This window comes from Passer montanus, unplaced genomic scaffold, assembly GCF_014805655.1.
Source record: "Passer montanus isolate IOZ18808 unplaced genomic scaffold, ASM1480565v1 scaffold222, whole genome shotgun sequence".
NCBI lineage: Eukaryota > Metazoa > Chordata > Aves > Passeriformes > Passeridae > Passer > Passer montanus.
Genome location: NW_024366838.1, coordinates 49,746 through 66,179, shown reverse-complemented (window position 1 = coordinate 66,179; position 16,434 = coordinate 49,746). Strand labels below are relative to the sequence as shown.

The 16,434-nt window shown below is 38.0% G+C and overlaps 1 protein-coding gene across 2 annotated transcripts in view; it reads left to right on the top strand.

Annotated features, from left to right (window-relative positions):
* The window catches only part of SMC5 (structural maintenance of chromosomes 5), a 41,663-nt gene that overhangs the window by 21,416 nt on the left and 3,813 nt on the right, over positions 1 to 16,434 (top strand). For both annotated transcript variants that reach the window (XM_039710056.1, XM_039710057.1), the window contains 12 exons: positions 897 to 991; positions 1,190 to 1,322; positions 2,198 to 2,371; positions 2,501 to 2,670; positions 7,302 to 7,425; positions 8,601 to 8,723; positions 11,607 to 11,732; positions 12,319 to 12,414; positions 12,767 to 12,871; positions 13,082 to 13,201; positions 16,056 to 16,235; positions 16,325 to 16,420. In XM_039710056.1, the coding sequence (XP_039565990.1) occupies positions 897 to 991; positions 1,190 to 1,322; positions 2,198 to 2,371; positions 2,501 to 2,670; positions 7,302 to 7,425; positions 8,601 to 8,723; positions 11,607 to 11,732; positions 12,319 to 12,414; positions 12,767 to 12,871; positions 13,082 to 13,201; positions 16,056 to 16,235; positions 16,325 to 16,420 (1,542 nt within the window). The remainder of the gene's footprint in view (positions 1 to 896; positions 992 to 1,189; positions 1,323 to 2,197; positions 2,372 to 2,500; positions 2,671 to 7,301; positions 7,426 to 8,600; positions 8,724 to 11,606; positions 11,733 to 12,318; positions 12,415 to 12,766; positions 12,872 to 13,081; positions 13,202 to 16,055; positions 16,236 to 16,324; positions 16,421 to 16,434) is intronic.

The window sequence follows — 16,434 nt, the reverse complement described above, 5'->3', positions numbered from 1 at the left end:
TGACAGTGATAAAAATCTATATCATAACAAGTAGATAATGTGAAGTGTTCAAAGATTTTCTTCAGAATTAAGGATTCCTTAGACTAACTGGAGGGATGTAGGGATATTAAGAAGATACAGTTTTTTAGATTTCTGCCATTTCCTTCCGCCACTTCCTTCCCTCAGTAATCACTTAAGTACAAAATAGTGTGTACAAGAAAATGGCTAGAGCAGAAATCTATGAATTTAGTACCAAAATTTGCCACTGCCCTTTGACTAAAGAGGCAGGAAGCATCTTTTGTGACATGCAGTGGTCCAAGCAGCAAATTAATCTTGTATTTTCATAATTCTGCTGTCTCCTGAATCAGTGACAAGATTGCTCCTTTTGAAAGTCAGGCAGAAGATGCAAGAGGAAAAAACCAGAAGATATGGTATTAAACTGTCACAATGTTTCCCAACTACAGTCAACACAGTGGTGTACTTAGTGACAAACTGTCCTGTAATTTTTGAAGACTCATCCACTCTTCACGGAAGCTAACCACTTTTTTACACCTGAGCAGTAGTGGTGATATCTGAAGTTCTGGGGGCTTATCATGCGTGTGTGATTGTGGAACTCAAGGCTGCTTTAACCAGTTCAGCTGATCTTCACTTATATGATTAGGTCTTTAGACTGAGCACTTGGCTCTGGGTTTCTTTGATTGCTTTTATTTTCTCTAGCATATGGTATTTTCAGGGACATTAATAGAGTTTTCTTGTAGAGAACCTGGTTATTTCTGAGCCGGAGTGAATTTATAAGTTCTTGCAGAGGTCATCCATTGAAAATAATTCTGATTCTGTGAATCAGTAATTAATATTTTATTTGTACATGGTGTATTTTTCTGGTCTTTACCAAATAATCTAATATAATCCTAATGTAGGTGCGTGATCGTCAGAAACTAAGAGTGAATGCTGTATGTGCACCTGCTGAATCATGTGCTGAAAATTTACCTTTGAGGCCTGTTGAAGAATTACAGTATGTATCTGATGGTATTCAGAAATAGTTTTAAATGCAGTGGGTTTGTTTTGTTGCTATATATTAGAATTTTTTATGCAAATCAAATTATCACCAGTTCAGTTCTGGGTTAGTGGGACTTATTTCTGACCCTTCAGTAACTTCACCTTGCTTACCTGCTGAAATGGATTTGTGATGCATTCTTTATCTCTTCTTCAGCCAATACGGATTTTATTCATATTTACGAGAGTTATTTGATGCTCCTCCTCCCGTGATGAGTTATCTTTGTTCCCAGTACCATGTTCATAATGTTCCTGTAGGAACACAGAAGACCAGAGACATGATTGAAAGGGTAAAGTATCTGAAGACACATAAATGCACCTTGGGTGTGGAGTTTTATTTTGGAAGTTGTTTGGCAAGTAGGTATGGAGAATGCAAAAAATAGCTTTAGCAATTTTATTTGTCCTTTTTGTTTGTCTTGTAGAAGTGGGAACACTTCATTATGGGCTAACATATTGCAAGACATTTTAACAAATTTAATCAACCTAATTATTCACTAAACCTAATTGACAGGATATAGCTGATGCTGCATATATAAACTGAACAACATTTTTAGTCAAATGTGACTTATCCTATGGAGACTTTTTGCTGTTTCTGCTTTAGTGGACACTTTTCTCTTTATGTATCTTGAGTATGGTAAAGCTTTGGTTACTTATAGTATCCTTTTTGGTACACTGTATATATATAGTCATTTAAAACTAGCAGCTCTGGTTTGTTTATACCTTCTCTTTTCCTACAGATGCATTTGCTTGACTAAATAATTTCAGCTCACTTTATGGTTTCATCTATTAATTCTTGATTACTTTGTTTCTTTGTTACAGAGGATACTTTAGATAGAGGATATCTAAAGCAAATACAATCCTTGTTCACTATGCAGTACCAATGCTAACAATTTTATTGGTGTCTGTAATATCTTGATAGTCAGATTAGTTTAATTAGTTATGGTAATATACTCCAGCAGAATCTCAACAGTTCTTTGCTTACCAGTTTGAATTACAAGTGTAATGCTGCATTAAACTTAGCATCTTTTTGCAAAGGCTGTTAATAAGTAATTCCTGCATAAGCTGAAGTTTTTCTGCTGTTTATCAGTCACACTTATTCCTTGTTCTGAGAAGTATTGCTTTAAGTAATACTTTTGTCACATTAATATTTTTCTGTATTTCTTAGGTCATACAGGAAACCAATCTGAGGCAAATGTATACAGCAGAAGAAAAATATGTTGTTAAAGTGTCTTCTTACACAAAACAAAACCTGTCTAGTAATACATGCTTGAAGGAGGCACAGTATCTAACTAGTTCAGTGGATACAGAGGAAAGAGGACAGCTGGAAAACCAACGACAGGTAGAAATGTATTTCAGTAACTGTGTATGTTGTGAACTATTAGCCGTTTTGTCATGCATTAAGCAGAGCCTGCATATGTTAGTGTGGTATGCAGTAAGAATGCTAGTGGTCCATGTTCTTTTATTTCAGGACATCAGTAATACTTTAAAGTCTTTGGATGCACGTTTAACTGCACTGTTCGACAAACAGAAACTTCTGGATCACAAGGACAATAAGCTCAGGCAAGAGAAGAAGGAGCTTTTAGGGAGAGGAAACCGGAGGAGGCAGTTGGAATCAAAAATTGGTGTGAAGTATGATAGGTAGGAAACAAGCTGTGTTATCTATGAAAAAAATCTATAATACCTATATTATCATTTTAAAAGCAGAGATTTTTTTTTTTTGTTTTACTGCAGCATGCTTTTACCCTTAAAAAGTTACAGTAGTTGAGCGTTAGATACAGGTGATAATCAAGACAAGGAAGGTGTTTAGAAATTACAACATTTGTAGCAATGTTCCACATGATCTTCTGTAGAAAAAAACATAGGATTTCAGTTAAATATCACTGCATGTATTTACTCAGATATTAGGTTATTGTTCTGACCTTGTAGCACATATCTAGATAATGCCATAATGTGTATAAATGGTACTAAGCAAGCATGTCAGGGATTGGGTAAGACTCCAGTTGTCCATAGTATCATTCATTACATATCTCTTGTTTTTTTGGGCCTCTGCAGTTAGTTTTTCTGTTACCATTTGTCATAAGGCAAAGTCAAGGCATGGTTGAACAGGTATTTCCTTTAAGCACACACTCCCAGTAGGCAGTGTAGACAACATTAACATCCGGTCTGGACCTTTCTTGTTTTAGCCTAGGAGCACTGTCTATCAGTTCTTCTACTGTGCTCCTCAGAAGAGAACTTTGTTCCATCCTGTCAGTGGTTTCTGTCGTGGAAAGATATGGGACTGTTGTCATTAGTCTCTTGTCTACAGTGAACAAACAGAGCATCCTCAGCTGCACTGTGGAGTGTGTGCTGTAGCCCCTAACCGTCTTGATCGCTCTCTGAGTTTGTACCAAGTTGTTGAGGTTTGGCACAGTGGTCCAAACTGTGTGCAGTGCTGAACAGAGAGGAAAAATCACTTATCTTGCCTGTGCTTCTACTCATACAGCCTGGTTTGCTGCCACAGTGCACTGCTTGCTTATGCACAGCTCACTGTCTGCCAGGGCTTCAGGTCCTTCATTGCAGAGCTTTGCTGCAGCCAGTCTGTCCTGAGTCTGTGTTACTGCCAGACGCACTGTCTTCCCAGGGCAGGACTTTGCATTTGTCCTTATTGAATCTCACTAATCTTCTGCCAACCACTTCCCCAGCTTCAGTAGACCTCTGTGAGCTGCAGGCTTTATTGCTCCCTCCCAGTTCAGTGTCTAAAAACCTAACAACAGGGGCCTCTCTCTGCTCTTCCATGTGACTGGCAGGAGTCTGAAACAGTACAGGACCCAGAACATAATCCTTGGTACTGACTTCTGGGCAAGATAAAACAAACCAAGAGTCACCATAGAATCACATTTTTTACCTATTTAGTCTTCAGTTAATCCAGACTGTGGTCTCCAAATTTGAATCTGTGAATGGTGTGGGACACAGCACTTAAAAAATGAGAGAGATTAGTCTGGATCCAGCAGACTGAGAGGAAACTTAGGCTGATGCTGTTAATGGTTATTATTAATGGTTAATGGTTCTCTATGTATTCAGTAGTGAAGGTAAGCCTGACTTCCCACTAGACAAACACTAGAATACATTTGAACAGTATATGTGTGTGGAGTTACACATTGCACAGTGGTCATATAGAGCAACTGGACAGATGCAGTACCAGTGGGTTGCCTCATGTTCATACTGTCTCTGAGCAGCGTGGGATTACCCTGGTGCATTGTGTTTGCCTATCTATGGGCAGTGTGGATCCCATTGGCAGCTGGTTCCAGACACTGAATCTGCACAGTCACTATCCCTAGACCTCAGTCTCCTGAATAGCTTGTACCTGGAAATGCAAACCCCTGAGGCTGTATCCCTGCTTCTGTTGGCCTGTAGAAACTGCATTCCTCACCTTGTGTGCCTGCATACTGAATTGGCTGATTCCCTAGTTTCCCAGTAGCTCATTCTGTGGCCTTTGTCTCAGAGATACAGAGGTAATGTATATGTACAGAGGTAGCCACGACTCCCCCAGTCTGCACCCCATCGCCAGTACTCCAGCTGTCTTACCCATAAGTACATACACATGGCAGCAGTCTCTGTCAGCCAGGCTGATCCCTCCAGTAGCCATTTCTTCCTGTGGTATCATCACCCTTAGTGACTTGCATACTGTCTCAGCTCCCGGGCCACTTGCTGTCTTGTGTGCCTTGGTCTTTATTCGGAATCAGACACTCCTTTGCACACTTGTACCATGTTGCTGGCAGCATGGACAGTCGCATCAACCCGTGGTATACTCGCTCTGGTCTCTCCAGGCAGGTGCAGCCATCACAGACAAGCAGGCTCCCCCCTCTGACTTGTGATTTGACTACAATTGCTTGTACTTAGACTTCCAAACACATGAGCGCTGAGTAGAAAGCAAGAAAAGAGGGAGGAATAGAGTTGAGTAAAAAGAGAATGTGCCAGTTGGGCATGGCTGGGCAAGGGTAGCAACCAGCCTACTGTTTACATCTGAGTGTCCCTCTTATCCTCATACTCCTCTGTTTTCCTGTACATGTTATTCTCCAAGTTACCTGGTTCCTCCCTTTCCTCACATTTGTTTGCACTCTTGAATATGTAATAGTAAGAGTCCTATGCTTTTCTGCTGCATCCCATAATGTCTATTCTATAATATAATGTTCAGCACTATGCTATTCTACAGGAGGTGCAAAGTCTGGGCTGGGGATGAACAGCTTAAGAGGAATCTAGTGGCTTTTTGACTGCAGAGGTTGAAAGACTCTGTTCAGTCAGGGACACTAATGTTACCCCCTACACACTGAGGTTTCTTTTGACACTGAATTGATGACTAGTGAAACTGGAGGACTAGGCCTTTAGGAACAGAGATTCAGGGCAATCTCCACCGAGATAACAGCAAGATTGTCAGAAACAAGACAACTTGTTATGTTGTATAATTACTTTTTTGTTTTAGATATTTTCTACATTATAAGTAGGAACGCTGTTTTGTGTCCTCAGTAATTTTTACACTCTGCTGATTCAAAAAGGTATCCATATGTTCTTGAGCTTCAGTGAGTAATTGGTAACCCTGATGAACCTTCACAGTACTTGGCCAGCAGTGAGGCTGCTCAGCCACGGTGAGAAATTTGGGTCACTCAGAGGATCCCACAAATATACTACAGCATGATTGGTACATTCACAGTACTGCTAATGCAGACAGAAATGCCCACTGAAATGTGCAAGAGCCACAAAGCCACAGGGTTTCCAGGTGAGCTGCAGTCAGTGAAGAATAACTGGTTGGTTGAAGAGGAAGGAAGGTGGAAAGGTGGTGTGACTGTCTTTTTGCCAGGAGAGCTATCACTAAGGGTTGTGCCACGACTTAAATTAGGATTGGGGGCTGCTGTTCAGTCTTGCAGATGGAATCACAGACAGGCATGTGTTCACTCATCTCCTTGAAGCCCAGTGGGGTACCCCTGTAGACTTACTTGAAAATAGTATTTTCAGATATTACTTTTACATTTCAGAGCCTGAAATTACATGAGAGCTGTATCATTGCCTGGAAGAGTGGATTTTTCTTTTATTTCAGTTACTTTTTTGGTTTGTAATGTGACATGTAGGTATGGTTCTTAGGAACATAGTTTAGTGAAGGATTTGGCAGTGTTAGGTTAGTGGTTGGACTCAATGATCTTAAAATCTTTTCCAACCCAACCAATTCTCTGATTCAGTTGTAGTGCAAGAAGGCAACCCCCCTCAGTCCAAAGTGTGCCTTGGTGTTGACTAGGTTGTTTGGTTTCACACCTGGACACTGGTACTGAGGCTGTCCTGGGACAGGGTGTCCTTTCTCTGAGTCCTGAATTTGCGCTCCCATCTGTTCCCATGGCCCTGCGCTCCTCTGGGCTTTGGAGATGGTCATGTCATGGACTCGGGGCTCATGTGGTGGGCCTGGGTGTAGCCAAGATGCAGGGTATTATTTGGACTTCTGTCAGCTGCTGTTGTCTCATTTATATGTGTGGAGGTGAGCTTCTGTCAGGTACCCTAAGAGAAAGCTAAAATTGACGTAAGTAGCAACCACTTGATCTCCGTCACCTCATTGCTTTACAGCTGGGTTCACGAGGTATGGCATGCCCTTTGTAAATGCTTGATGAATCTCCATAATCACCTTCTCCATTATGCCCCTAGAATTGCTTCCTGAAGGGACTTGTTTTACAATTTTCCCAGGGATCGAAGTGAGAATGACCAGTTTGTAGTTTCCTGTATCATCCTCTGGTCTGTTCAGCAGTTTTGGAAGATCTCCAAATGCTTTACAGCTCAGTAAATATCATTGTTCCTTTTCAAAGGTCTAAAACAAGTGGAAACTCTGTTTTTCTGCACTGAGATGAGGATACAATTATTTTTTTGGCTAGACAGTGTAAGAATTAAGTAAACTTCCTGAACTCACCTGTGTTGTATTGTTGCAAAGAGGTATCAGAAGAAAAAAAAGTTCATTCTTTCCACTGATTTTTTTTTTCTCTAATTTGAAATTTACAGAAGTAAAGGACTATGCTTGCTCAATGTTGCTTTTAGTAGCCAAAAGTGGAGTTTCTTTAACTGTTACTTTTTTGTCTGTTGTATTTCTTTGGTTTAAAGTGCACAGGCTGGGAATGCCTCCAATGTGTTCGGAATGTTTACGATTACAAATTCCTGTTCTTGCTAACTGTTGGTTTGTCATCAAGTTTAACAATGTTTGTATTTTTATTACGATTTATTTTTAATCACAATGAATCAAATACTGATTTCTCCCGTAGTTTAAGACAGCTGGAACAAGATGCTATTGACCTAGAGAAGGAATTTCAGCTGGCAAATGTAAAGATCAAAGAAATAAATAAACAGAAATCAGAACTTGTTACTGAATTGAAGCATCTCATGAAGGTATGTATTTTTAACTTGGTATGTGTTCCACTTCTATGAAGATTCCAATTCTTGTAATTTAAGTAGGAGGCATGCAGCATTTGTTACTGTCAGTATTTTCAAGCTAGCTTTCTTATTTATTGAATAATCTTAACTTTTTCCTTTTTTTGTCTCCTTCTAGGTTTTTTTTTTCCAGTCTGTATTTCTGATAATTATTTTAAAATTCCTTAAGAGAATTGGAAATGAATAAATGTGCCAAACTTCATACTGTAGAAACTTTGTGATAAAGTCTCAAATAGTGAAGACCTCAGACCTTGGCTTACCACTGTAGTCAGATGCTAGTGCCTTCAAAATTTTATCTTGTAGGTCCCCTAGGTCTACAGTAGAAATCTTATCCTCCCTTTCATTAAGGGAGAGGATTTATTTGTATTTATATGCTGTTCATAAAGACATGATAAACAGTTGCTTTCAATGGCCCATAATTGTAGCTACCCTTTAGACAGTAAACAACGTGTTGATGGTTTTGAACCCTCTAGACTGTTCCTGAGGCTGACTTGTTTGAAAAAACCCAAACATTTTAATGTCAATGTCTCAAACAAGATTCTAGTGATCATTAAAGTCTGTTACATAATTTCCCAAATACAGCTTTGTTTAGTTGTCATGTGCTGTTCCAGTTAAGACATCAGATATGAGTTGTTGTACATCTTGTCAGTCAACTGCAATGTCATTACAAGATGCGTATGTCTTTTGTGTTTATTTTTTGACCTTTTTCCATCTCTGTGATGTATGCCACCCACCTGTTGGATTCTTCTCTCTGAGTAACAATTGAGATGGCCTTAGCCATCATTTTTATGTTTCACGTAATAGTATATAGTGAAGAGAAAGAGAATGGGGGAGGGAGGGTTGATGTAAAATTGCAAGTTGAAAGTAGGCATGTGTATGTATCAACATATGTGTATTTATATATATTTTGTGGAAATTATATAATCATCTGTAGATACTTAAAAGTGCATGTGGACTATACCTCTTTATGAACTTGGGTGATCACTTTCCATTGAATTTGACAGCAGTATTGATGACCTGAACACAGTGTGAGATTGTATGCTATGACTAAAAGGATGGGTAGTTTCTAAAGCAGTGATTATATTCGTTTTGAGTCTGGTGAAAAAAAACCTGCTTTGTTTTCCTGTGTGCAGAGGATCATGCCATTGAACATCGTCAAAGTAGATTTGGCTTTTCAGATGACCAGGGTGACTGCTGAGAAGAACAGACTACAGTCAGAGTACAAAGAAGGAACTGTACAGCTAAGAGCTCTACAGGTACAATATTTATGAATATTGGAGTATCTACTATGAAAATATTGCACTCAGAGCCTTTATGCTGTTGAAGAGGATGCTTCTGTGTCTTTGTTCAGAAGTGGTTGTTAGTACTGCTAAATATTTAGCCTTGATTTCTGTAGTTTGACTTCAGCCTCTTCATTTAAAGCAGAATAGTAGCTTTGCCATCCTCAATGAAGACAGCTGTGAAAATGTGCCATTTAGTCATCTTGTCCTGGATCTTTTTATTGTAATAAAAAGTCTGTGAAACGGCTAGGTGTTACTTGAAGGATTACTTTATTCTGAGTCTGTACATAAACGAGTAGCTCCAACCCACATGGAAAATACAAGCTCAAGATGGACCAGAAGGTGCAGCAGCATAATAGAGCTATTTTACCATTCTTTCATAGCTCATTTCTTCATGCAGTAATAAATGGTTTTTTTGGAGGACAGAAAAGAGACTGAATTATCCTTTTCTTGATATGTCTTATTAGGAAGGTATGCTCTGTTCAGGTGTAAAGTCAGAGGAGTTAGTTCCACAGCAAGTACACATTTCTAAGAGTAGAGGACGCTGTCATTGCTTGTGGATTGCTGCAAGGGTCAGTTTTTGTATTGTGTAGTAGTACAGTCTTTCAATGCACTCGGGAATAAACTGTCAAAGTATAGGGTGGTAAGTTGGGGATTTTTCCTTGTCTTTCAAGAGTTCAGTCTACTATAAACTAGTAATTCAATTTGATCATAAAGACGAAAGTGAAAGTTAGAAAGCAGTTTGAAAGGTAGTGGATTGGTTTTTTTACATGGACAGGTACTTCCAAAAAGAATGGTCTTAGCATGTAGTTAGAAAACCACTCAAGTTATAGTTACCATCGCTTGCAGGAAAATTAGGCACATGAGAACTTTTTAAGAAGAGCAGGAAGTAACTTGAACACACAGATGAAGTCCAGCATGTTACTTAGAAAACCATTGTTATATAAGTTCTTACCCATGATGCATCTTTTACTCAGTTTATCAAAGTTCAGTGAAAATCATTTAATTGCTGGTGCTCAGTAAGGGGTAAGAAAGTATAACAAAGCCATGAACCTCATGTCAGTAATGTGTGTTGTCACTGGGAAATGCATGTAATGCCTCAAGTTGTTTCTGCACACATCGTCATCATTTAGCAAGAGGCTTGGGCTAGTACATAGTTAGATGCCTGGTCAGATCAGTAGACAGGAATTGTTACTTGTAGCATTCTGACAATTTTTTAAAATTGCCTCCTTACTAGTAAAAGATGTGTATGAGTCAAGTGAAGTGCCATTGAGGCCCCGTCATTAAACCAGCATGAACATTAACATTGCCACATACTTTCTGATATATAGAAGAAATAAGGAATCAAAGCTTGTATATTTGTATTTGTCTAAATTTTATTTTGCATGTGGGCATTGACAGTAAACTGGCAAAGTTGAGTGAAAATTGAAAATTGACTTGTTGAACCATCAGTGCATTTATTCTAGTACATGCTTGATAGTAACAACAAATATCTATTGCTTTCTAGTTTTTCTGTCTCATACTGAAGTTTCTCCTGCCAACTATATATTTTCCTCTTCACTGAAGAATTTTACTTACCGTAGCTTGGATCAGGCATATTCAGTCTTTTGAATATTGAATCTGTTTCAGATTTTAACTGCCTACAGATCAACTTGACTCTTGTTTCATGCAGCTCTGCAGACCTCCCTTCGAGTGAGAGCTCTATACACAATTAAGAACTAAGATTCCCCACTTCAGTTGATTCAGAATTGATTTGGGCTCTGGAAATGATCAAACACATGATCAAACACAAAAATTTATGCTTCTTGTAGAAAAAAAAAACGGGTGCCTCTCACAGTATCTTTTGCCTTCCTTATCATGTCAAAATATTTCAGATGAAGCCATTTGACTTTTATATTTGTGGGATCAAAAAAACTATTACAGGGCATATGTAGATATCCAATGGAAGGTAACTATTGTGCTGTACAATAGCATTTATGCTAATTCAGTATAGCTTGAGATCTTGGCTGGAAAGAAAAGAGGGGATATCCTCCCTTTACTGTTTCATCTGTACAGCTCTAATGCCAGTACTCCATTTCCCTGCTCTGCAATAGAAGTAGAAGGGGTGGTCTAAAAAAGTCCTCTTGTAAAAATTTTCCAATCTTTCTGAAAACACCAACTCAGTATAGAAAAATATTTTTACAGTGCATTTGTGGAGATTGTGAAATGCTTATCTGTAATGCAGAGAACTTTTTCATAGTGATTAGTGGAGAGGGAGGGAAGAAACAGTTTTTTTGAGTTGATAGCTGTTGAGAACAGGTTACTAACTCTTGTGAGTGTGAGAAGATTACTAATGATCTTTACTACTGCTTCTGTTGTGTTTAGTAAATAACAATCAGTTACAATTCCAGAAAGTAAAGACAGTGACTGTGACTATCAATGTCTGTGTCTTATTTTTAAAACTGTGAAACGAGCATTTCTCTAACTGTATGATTTCAAATGAAAACTGAAATTTTTTTCACCACTGGAGGGCTCCTATATTTAGCTGAAATACACCACAGTAAAACTTGGGAAGAAAACTTGTGCGTACTTGAGTCTGCATGCACACTTGTTAATGTGAGAGGAAAGAAATTTAGATATTTCTGAAGAACTTGCTTTTGATCAGTTTACCTTGCCATCTGTTGACATAATGAGCAGAGATGTATAATGAGTTTTGTTAATTGAAGCAAATTGTTTTGGTATTTTGATAGTCTGGTTTCACCTACTTTTTCTACTTCAGATGTGGTTTATTGTTAGTGTGCCAGAGTTAGATCTGGAAATTCACAATAATACTAAAAAAAGATGGTGATTTTTGAAAATATTTTTTAATGTTTCTAACAGCAACGTTTTCATGAACTGGATAATAGGAAGCAACTTCTTTATGAGAAGTGCATGGAATTGATGAAACAGGCTCGACAAGTCTGCAGATTGGGTCCGGATCAAGGTTTTCCAGAAGAATTTAAAGTTGTATGTACAAAAAGAAAATTTTACTTATCTCTTGAATTTCTAACTTCTTCTGGAAAGAATAATGTATATTTTTTTTAATTAGAAGGTTTGTAGTAAAGGATTATGTGTACTTCTTTTACTGTGGTTAGCCTTTTAAACCACTTGAGTTATCCTTTGACTACCACTTTCTTAGGTGCACAGAGGAGAGAAAATTAGACCTGTGATTTCAATTGAAATCCACAGTCTCATGTTCAGAGAAATAAATAGATGTCATATTTTTCTACCTTCCTGCTCTAATGGAGCAACACCAAAGAACTGAGGTCTGAACCCAGCTTCTTAGAAGTATTCATTTGCATGGCTTATCTAGCGTAGTCCATGTCTTACACTGAATCTCTAAGTGTCTATGCCTACACAATTTAGGCAACTAAGGAGCAGCTGATTATGTATCTTAATTGTGTAACAGCACTTCCAACCTTCTTTTCTCTGTCCAGAAGAGTTAGTGGGGGAATCTTGCCTTCTTTTTTTTTCTTTTTTTTTTTTTTAAAGAAAACTTGAGTCCTTCATTAGTATTGCTTTGTTGTAACATGTGCAGTCCTTTGTCTTGTAGGCATTTCAGACTCTTCCAAACACATTGGAGGAAATTGATGCTTTTCTGAATGAAGAGAAAACCAGGGCTTCCTGTTTCACAGGCCTCAGTCCTTCGGTATGTTCATTGCTTTCCTTCCCCCTCTACACACGTTGTACTTGTTTCTCACTCTGTGCTAGATCTCTTGGTATAATAAGCTAGACAGTAAGAACAATGTGCTGTAAATGCCAGATTCTGCATCTACTCAGTTTTAAAGTAGGTTCTTTAAAAAAAAAATGATACTGCAATAATCTGAGAGAAACAAAGCCTTACCGTTTCCTTGCTTTGAAGTTAGAATCTGTCTTGTTTAGTGTGCAGTGCAGTAGTCTGTGTTATTGTGTTTGAACGGTATCGATGCAGTGTGGTATTTTTACAGTCAGGGTTACAATTCGTAAATATTTTGCGGACTGCTTGTTTTTTGTTCTGGCAGGTTGTTGAAGAATACAATAAGCAAACACAAGAAATACAACAGTTAACAGAATATCTAGAGGAGAAGAAAAATGAGTTGAACAACTATAAGCAAAACATTTCTCAGGTAATAGCTCAAGTTACTTCTGTATCATTATTATAATTCTATGTCATTGTAGGAATGTATGTACAGAAATAAATGGTAACGTTTCAGATTGTTTTGAGTGTAAACTGAGATGCTAACTTCCCTAATTATGAAGTGTTTTCAGTGTAAATGCTATCTCCAAGGGAAAATTCAGATCTTCAATTGATTTTACATGGGTATGTCTGCTTTTAGGTCAAAGAAAAGTGGCTAAACCTCTTGAAAGTGATGATTGAACAAATTAATGGAAAGTTCAGTAAGTTCTTTAGTTCTATGCAGTGTGTTGGTGAAGTTGATCTTCATATGGAAAATGAGGTATGATTGATTTTTTTCATATAACATTCATATTTTCTTCCATAATTATTAGGTCATATATTGCTAAAGAGAAATAACAAGTTGTCATGTGGAGATTTTTTTTTAAAAGCACTGAACTTTTACTCAATATTTTTAGTTTGTTAGAACTGACTTATCAATCTAATTGAAGGCAAGTGAGTCTTTATCCAGATGACTAGGACTTAATCTTCTGACTTTTGGAATAGGTCTGCAACTTACAAAGCTTGGTTAGAAACATTGTATTTACTCAGCTGTCACTCAGATTTATTAAGCTCATTACTTAATTCTGAATTTTCAGCTAATTTTTATCCTCTATTATCATCCAAATGTTCTGTTATTAGGTGTTGAATTGATTTGGTTCTACTTGTAGTTTCTACTGAAGTCTGAGGGCATTTGATCAGTTCTGAAAGCATCTGTCATCTGGCCCATCCTGTTACCTTCTCAGTAACTTCTATAAGTCGAGTTTACCTCTGGTGAAGAGTTTAAAGCATCAGTAGAACTTGGAGAGAAGTATTCAGTGCAATGAACTGGAGAGGGAAATTTGATAGTTTGTTTTAAATGGATCACTGAAATTATGATGTCAAGACTTACATATGGTAACGCATAGACTACACAATAGTGAAAGTTGACACAATCTTTTTCTGGCTTATATTTTTTTCTTGTAAATTACTCAAGCAGCTTTTCTTAAAATAGCAGTGGCAGTTACTACTCAGAGCAGAAGAGTGACTGGTAAGGCTCTTTATATGGACTGTATAAAAGTGTTTACTTGGGGACTAGTAATATGAAAAAGTAGAACATTAAAACATACACTTCTAAGGTCTTTTGATAGTTACTTTGACAAATCTATATTATACAAAATCTGTCTTTTAGATAAAAGTATGTTGAAAGAGAGGACACAGAAGGAACAATGAAGCTATTTAAAAGCAAAAGCTGTGTGGAGTGCCTTTCTGAATCTCTTCTTTGGAAGGTCTTGCTTTTCTGTAGCAAAGATGTCACAAATAGTTTTCAGAGATTAGCTAGCAGTACTGTGCCAGTGAGTAAAATTTCTTTCCTCAAGGGATCAATGACTACAGTCTAGGAGGGTGGATAATCTGTTCTCAAGTTTGCACTCCTTGCTGTTCTCTGGAGGAGAATCTTTTGCCTCACCTGTAGATGAAGAGGGAGACTCTTGAGGTAGACTTAACTTTTTATTAGAGATATTTCTGTGACACTGAAGTTCAAGCCTCTGTTAGTCTGCCTTATAGGAATCTTGAGACCTGTGGATGTCCTTGGTGACACTACCTGCTGTCACCAATGGATAATAGGAGGAATTGGTGAAAGTTCTTTACAGAAAAGGTGATTAAACATGGAATGGACTGAGGAGGGAGGTGATGGACTCACCATCCCTGGAGATGCTTAAGGAATGACTGGACAGTGCACTCAGTGCCTTGGTCTATTTCCCAGCCTGGTGTTCAGTAATGGGTTGGGCTCTGGTCTCAGAGGCCTTTTCCAGTCAAAGTGACTCTGTGATACTGTGTGAAACACTTCACTGGGTTCTTCCTTAACATTCTAGCAGAAGCTTCTGGGAACAGTCTGACTTTCCTTGGTAAACATTTAGTAGCCGGAATTTGTACTGCTGGCCATGATAACCCTCACACTGCTCACACCACAAGGAGTTTTGAGCATCATTTTTGTCAGGTTTTTGAAAATCTCTCAGCTATATACAAACTGGGATTCAAAATAGTGTGGCAGTAGTCTGATGCCATTGTGGCTGTGTTTCACAGCAATCTTCTTAATTTGGTTTCCTAGCCTGTATCTTCACTTTTTCAAACCTACTTTTGCCAACGCATCTGAAATCACAGTGGGCTTAGAGACCTTAGATTCTGGGACTAATTCCTCCTTACATGAAATTGTAATCAGAACAACTCACAGAATCACAGATAAATTGGAAGGACTCAGAAGGGTCATCAAGTCCAGCTCTTAAGGAAATGGCCCATACAGGGACTGTACCCACAACTTTGGTGTTGTTAGCGTTGTGCTTTGACTAAGTGAACTCAGTGGCCCCTGAACACAACTTCAGGAATCATAGAGAGTCCTCTGAAGATTTCTTTTTAGTCTTAAGCATGAATGTATTTCATTGCATGGTCCTTCTTTTGAGCCACATGTGTTATCCTTGTATTTTGGTATTTACCTTGACAGATCTATATTATACAAAAACTGTCTTTTAGATAAAAGTTTGTTGAAAGAGAGAATACAGAAGGAGCAGTAAAGCTATGTAAAAGCAAAAGGTGTGTCAGCTGAGGCTGATGACAAGTTTCACTTTCCTGTTAAAGAAAAGCCAGCATTGAAATCCTTATGTGTGGTTTTCCCATTGAAGTATGAAAAGAAAATGCCTGTCCTGATGGATTTTGAGCTGCTTGCACTTGAAGAGGTTCAGATTGGTACACAACCTACACACACACCATTTCTCCACTGTTAAAATTGATAGTATCCTAAGGCTTTTTTTCCTGATTAATGGGATTTATAGGGGCATTGCTTTCTTCTTATTCTAGCCAAGATTTTAATTATCCTGTTGGTGTTCTTACTGTAAATAAAGCCTTTCTTAACAGCAATTAACAAATCATAGGAAAGGGAATGATATTGGAAATTCTGTAGCAAAAGTAGACAAAAGTGAAGGAAAACAGATGAAACAGGATTAATATATATAGATGAACCAGAGTTAACATACTGATTTGAAGTTGAACCTGAGTAGTTGGTAGACCCATGTACATTTGTATAAATGTCCTTTAGTTTGCCGTCATCGTAAAATAAGTTATAATAAAAAGAAAATGAGTTTAAAAGGTACTGGCTTTCACAGGAGGAGTATGAGAAGTATGGAATTCGCATTAGAGTCAAATTCCACAGTAGCACTGAACTTCATGAATTGACTCCATATCATCATAGTGGAGGTGAGAAAACTGTTTCCACGATGTTATACCTGATGGCTCTGCAAGAACTCAACAGGTGTCCTTTCAGGGTTGTTGATGAAATAAATCAGGTGAGAATCAATAGTATGGTATTGCTCTTCATGTATACAGATGCTTATGACATAGTGGAGAGAACAGACTTTTTTTTTTTTCTTTTCAGGGAATGGATCCAATGAATGAGAGAAGAGTTTTTGAAATGGTTGTGGAAACTGCTTGTAAAAAAAGAACATCTCAGTACTTCCTTATTACACCAAAGGTGTGTAGCAGAAA